The 2,123-nt window shown below is 52.6% G+C and overlaps 1 protein-coding gene across 1 annotated transcript; it reads right to left on the bottom strand.

Moving 5' to 3' along the window:
* Positions 1-260: 260 nt before the first annotated feature.
* SPRG_18034 (hypothetical protein) lies at positions 261-2,056 on the bottom strand (the record flags this gene model as incomplete). Its single annotated transcript, XM_012357462.1, has 7 exons — positions 261-439; positions 492-624; positions 674-851; positions 909-1,211; positions 1,254-1,594; positions 1,655-1,870; positions 1,924-2,056. The coding sequence occupies 7 exons, from the start codon at positions 2,054-2,056 to the stop codon at positions 292-294; spliced, it is 1,452 nt and encodes a 483-aa protein (XP_012212852.1). The 3' UTR covers positions 261-291.
* Positions 2,057-2,123: the final 67 nt, after the last annotated feature.

Below are 2,123 nucleotides of genomic sequence, written 5' to 3' on the forward strand. Positions count from 1 at the left end.
TGACGTGTTTTGCAAATGTTTGCGTATTTTTCAAAAAGCTACCCTGGCTATGACGCCTTTTGCAAATTCCCCGAGCCTGCGTACGACCTCGAGCGAGCTATCTTTTGGCGAGTGGGGTCCACCGCGGGATGGATCTCTCCGTGCGCAGCTCACTCCAAACGACCAAGTGCTGGTGTCAACTCCCACGCATTCAGGCGTAGCACTACGTATGCGAAGTCTTTTTCACAAAGATAACGCGGAACACTTTAATTTTTAAACTAGGAGTGTCAGGAAATGCATCTTTGTTAAGGGTTACGCATGGGATACGAGCTGTTGGCTTTCAGAACTGTTGCCTTGGCTCGTGAGCGCTGAGCCAATGTCAATGTCGACCTCCTCGTCATTTTCTTCTTCGTCCAGATCGTTGAAGTCTTCATCCTGCAGCGCAGTGCCCTTGAATATGCTAGAACGCTCGCTGGTTGTAGTTTTTCCATTCCATTTTGATTTCGACGTACCGAAGCCGCCGGTCAAACTCTGCATCACCGTCCGAGAGTGGGTTTGGATTGTCGAAGGTGCAGTACCACGTTAGAGGAATTGAGAGGATGCAGAAGAAAGCAAACACCCCGAACGTTGAGCCAAGATCCTTGCCTAGATGTATCACCACGAGTTGTCCGACTGAGTTGATTGTGGGCAATACCTTGGGTCGCAAAGCCATAGGAGCCAATCGCAGCGCCTAGCTTACCCATGGCAGCGGAAAAACCATGGCAGCGCGCTCGGATCGGTGTTGGGAACATTTCGGTTGGCATCACAAACGTCGATGTATTGGGCCCAAAGTTGGAAAAAAAGAGCGAAAGTCCGTACAGGAGGATAAAGCTCTATCGCACATTCTCATGAGGTCACATCGTCCATCGATGAGAGCACGAAGTTCGCACCGTGCTGTTGTTCTGAAGGCTACTCCAGACGCCTGATAGAATCAGAAAGAGAAGCGTCATGAAGCAGAAGCCTTGCAGTTGCATCATGCGTCGACCGAGGCGGTTGATGAAGTAGACGGCCACGTAGTACCCTGGTAGTGCAACAAGTGCCACGAGCACGTTTTGTGTCGTCACTTGGGTCAGCGATGCATCGTGGATGCCGACGACGGTCAGGATTGAAGCGGAGAAGAGGTTTTGGGCATAAAACACAATGTCAAACAGGAACCACGTTCCGGCCGTGCCGAGAAGCCAGCGCCCGTACACCTATGTCGGCTTTGACATAACCATGATAAAAAGAAATCATACCCGGAGGACGAAGAGAAGCGGGATTTCAGCGTTGTTGGTTGGCGCTGTTGTCTTGGACTGCGTAAACGCCACAGTCTCTTCGGCGTGGTACCGGAAAAAGAAGACGAGTGCCGACGGAATGACACCAATGCCAAAGAGAGATCGCCAAATGACCTCAAGGCTCTCGGGCGACGCCGATCCTTTCGGCCCCGGCGCGTGCACAGACACGAGTATGTTACCCATAATTGCGGCCGTGACACACCCGACGCCTTGGAGCGAAAATGTGAGCGCCACGCGCTGGTTGCGGCTCTCCACAGACGACGCGTCTTCGGCTGATGCAGCCGCCGCTAGCGGGTACTCACCTATTCACAGCGCATCGCATATAAACCAATGTACCAGTAGGAAAAAGTACGAAGGAATACCGCCGATTCCGACCCCAAGAAAGCCGCGTGCTACGACGAGAATCCAAAGCGTTGCAGTCGGCGACCCACCGCTGGCGAGCGCGCAGATAATGCCACCCAAGATTAAGATCGCGCACGTAATGATCATGCAAATGCGCCGGCCGAGCACGTCTGCAAGGTAGCCAAAAACGATTTGTCCGATGATGGCGCCGACTAACGCAGCAGCCGAGACCGCGCCTAATGATTGCTGTGATGTTAGTGATTGTTCGGGTTGCTGGGCGAGTTGGTACCTTTAAGCGATGGAGTGTAAACGTCTTTTCCATATTGCTCCTCGAGCACGACGTTGACAACGTTCATGACGAAAAGGTCATAAGCGTCATTGAAGAAGCCCAGACCTCTAACGAGGAACGGCGGTAGATGCATCGGCCTGCTGTCGGGCTCGGTGTCGATTCGAATGTGGAAACCACCACACTATTGATAGAATTCCGGA

This window comes from Saprolegnia parasitica (assembly GCF_000151545.1).
Source record: "Saprolegnia parasitica CBS 223.65 unplaced genomic scaffold supercont2.932, whole genome shotgun sequence".
NCBI lineage: Eukaryota > Oomycota > Saprolegniomycetes > Saprolegniales > Saprolegniaceae > Saprolegnia > Saprolegnia parasitica.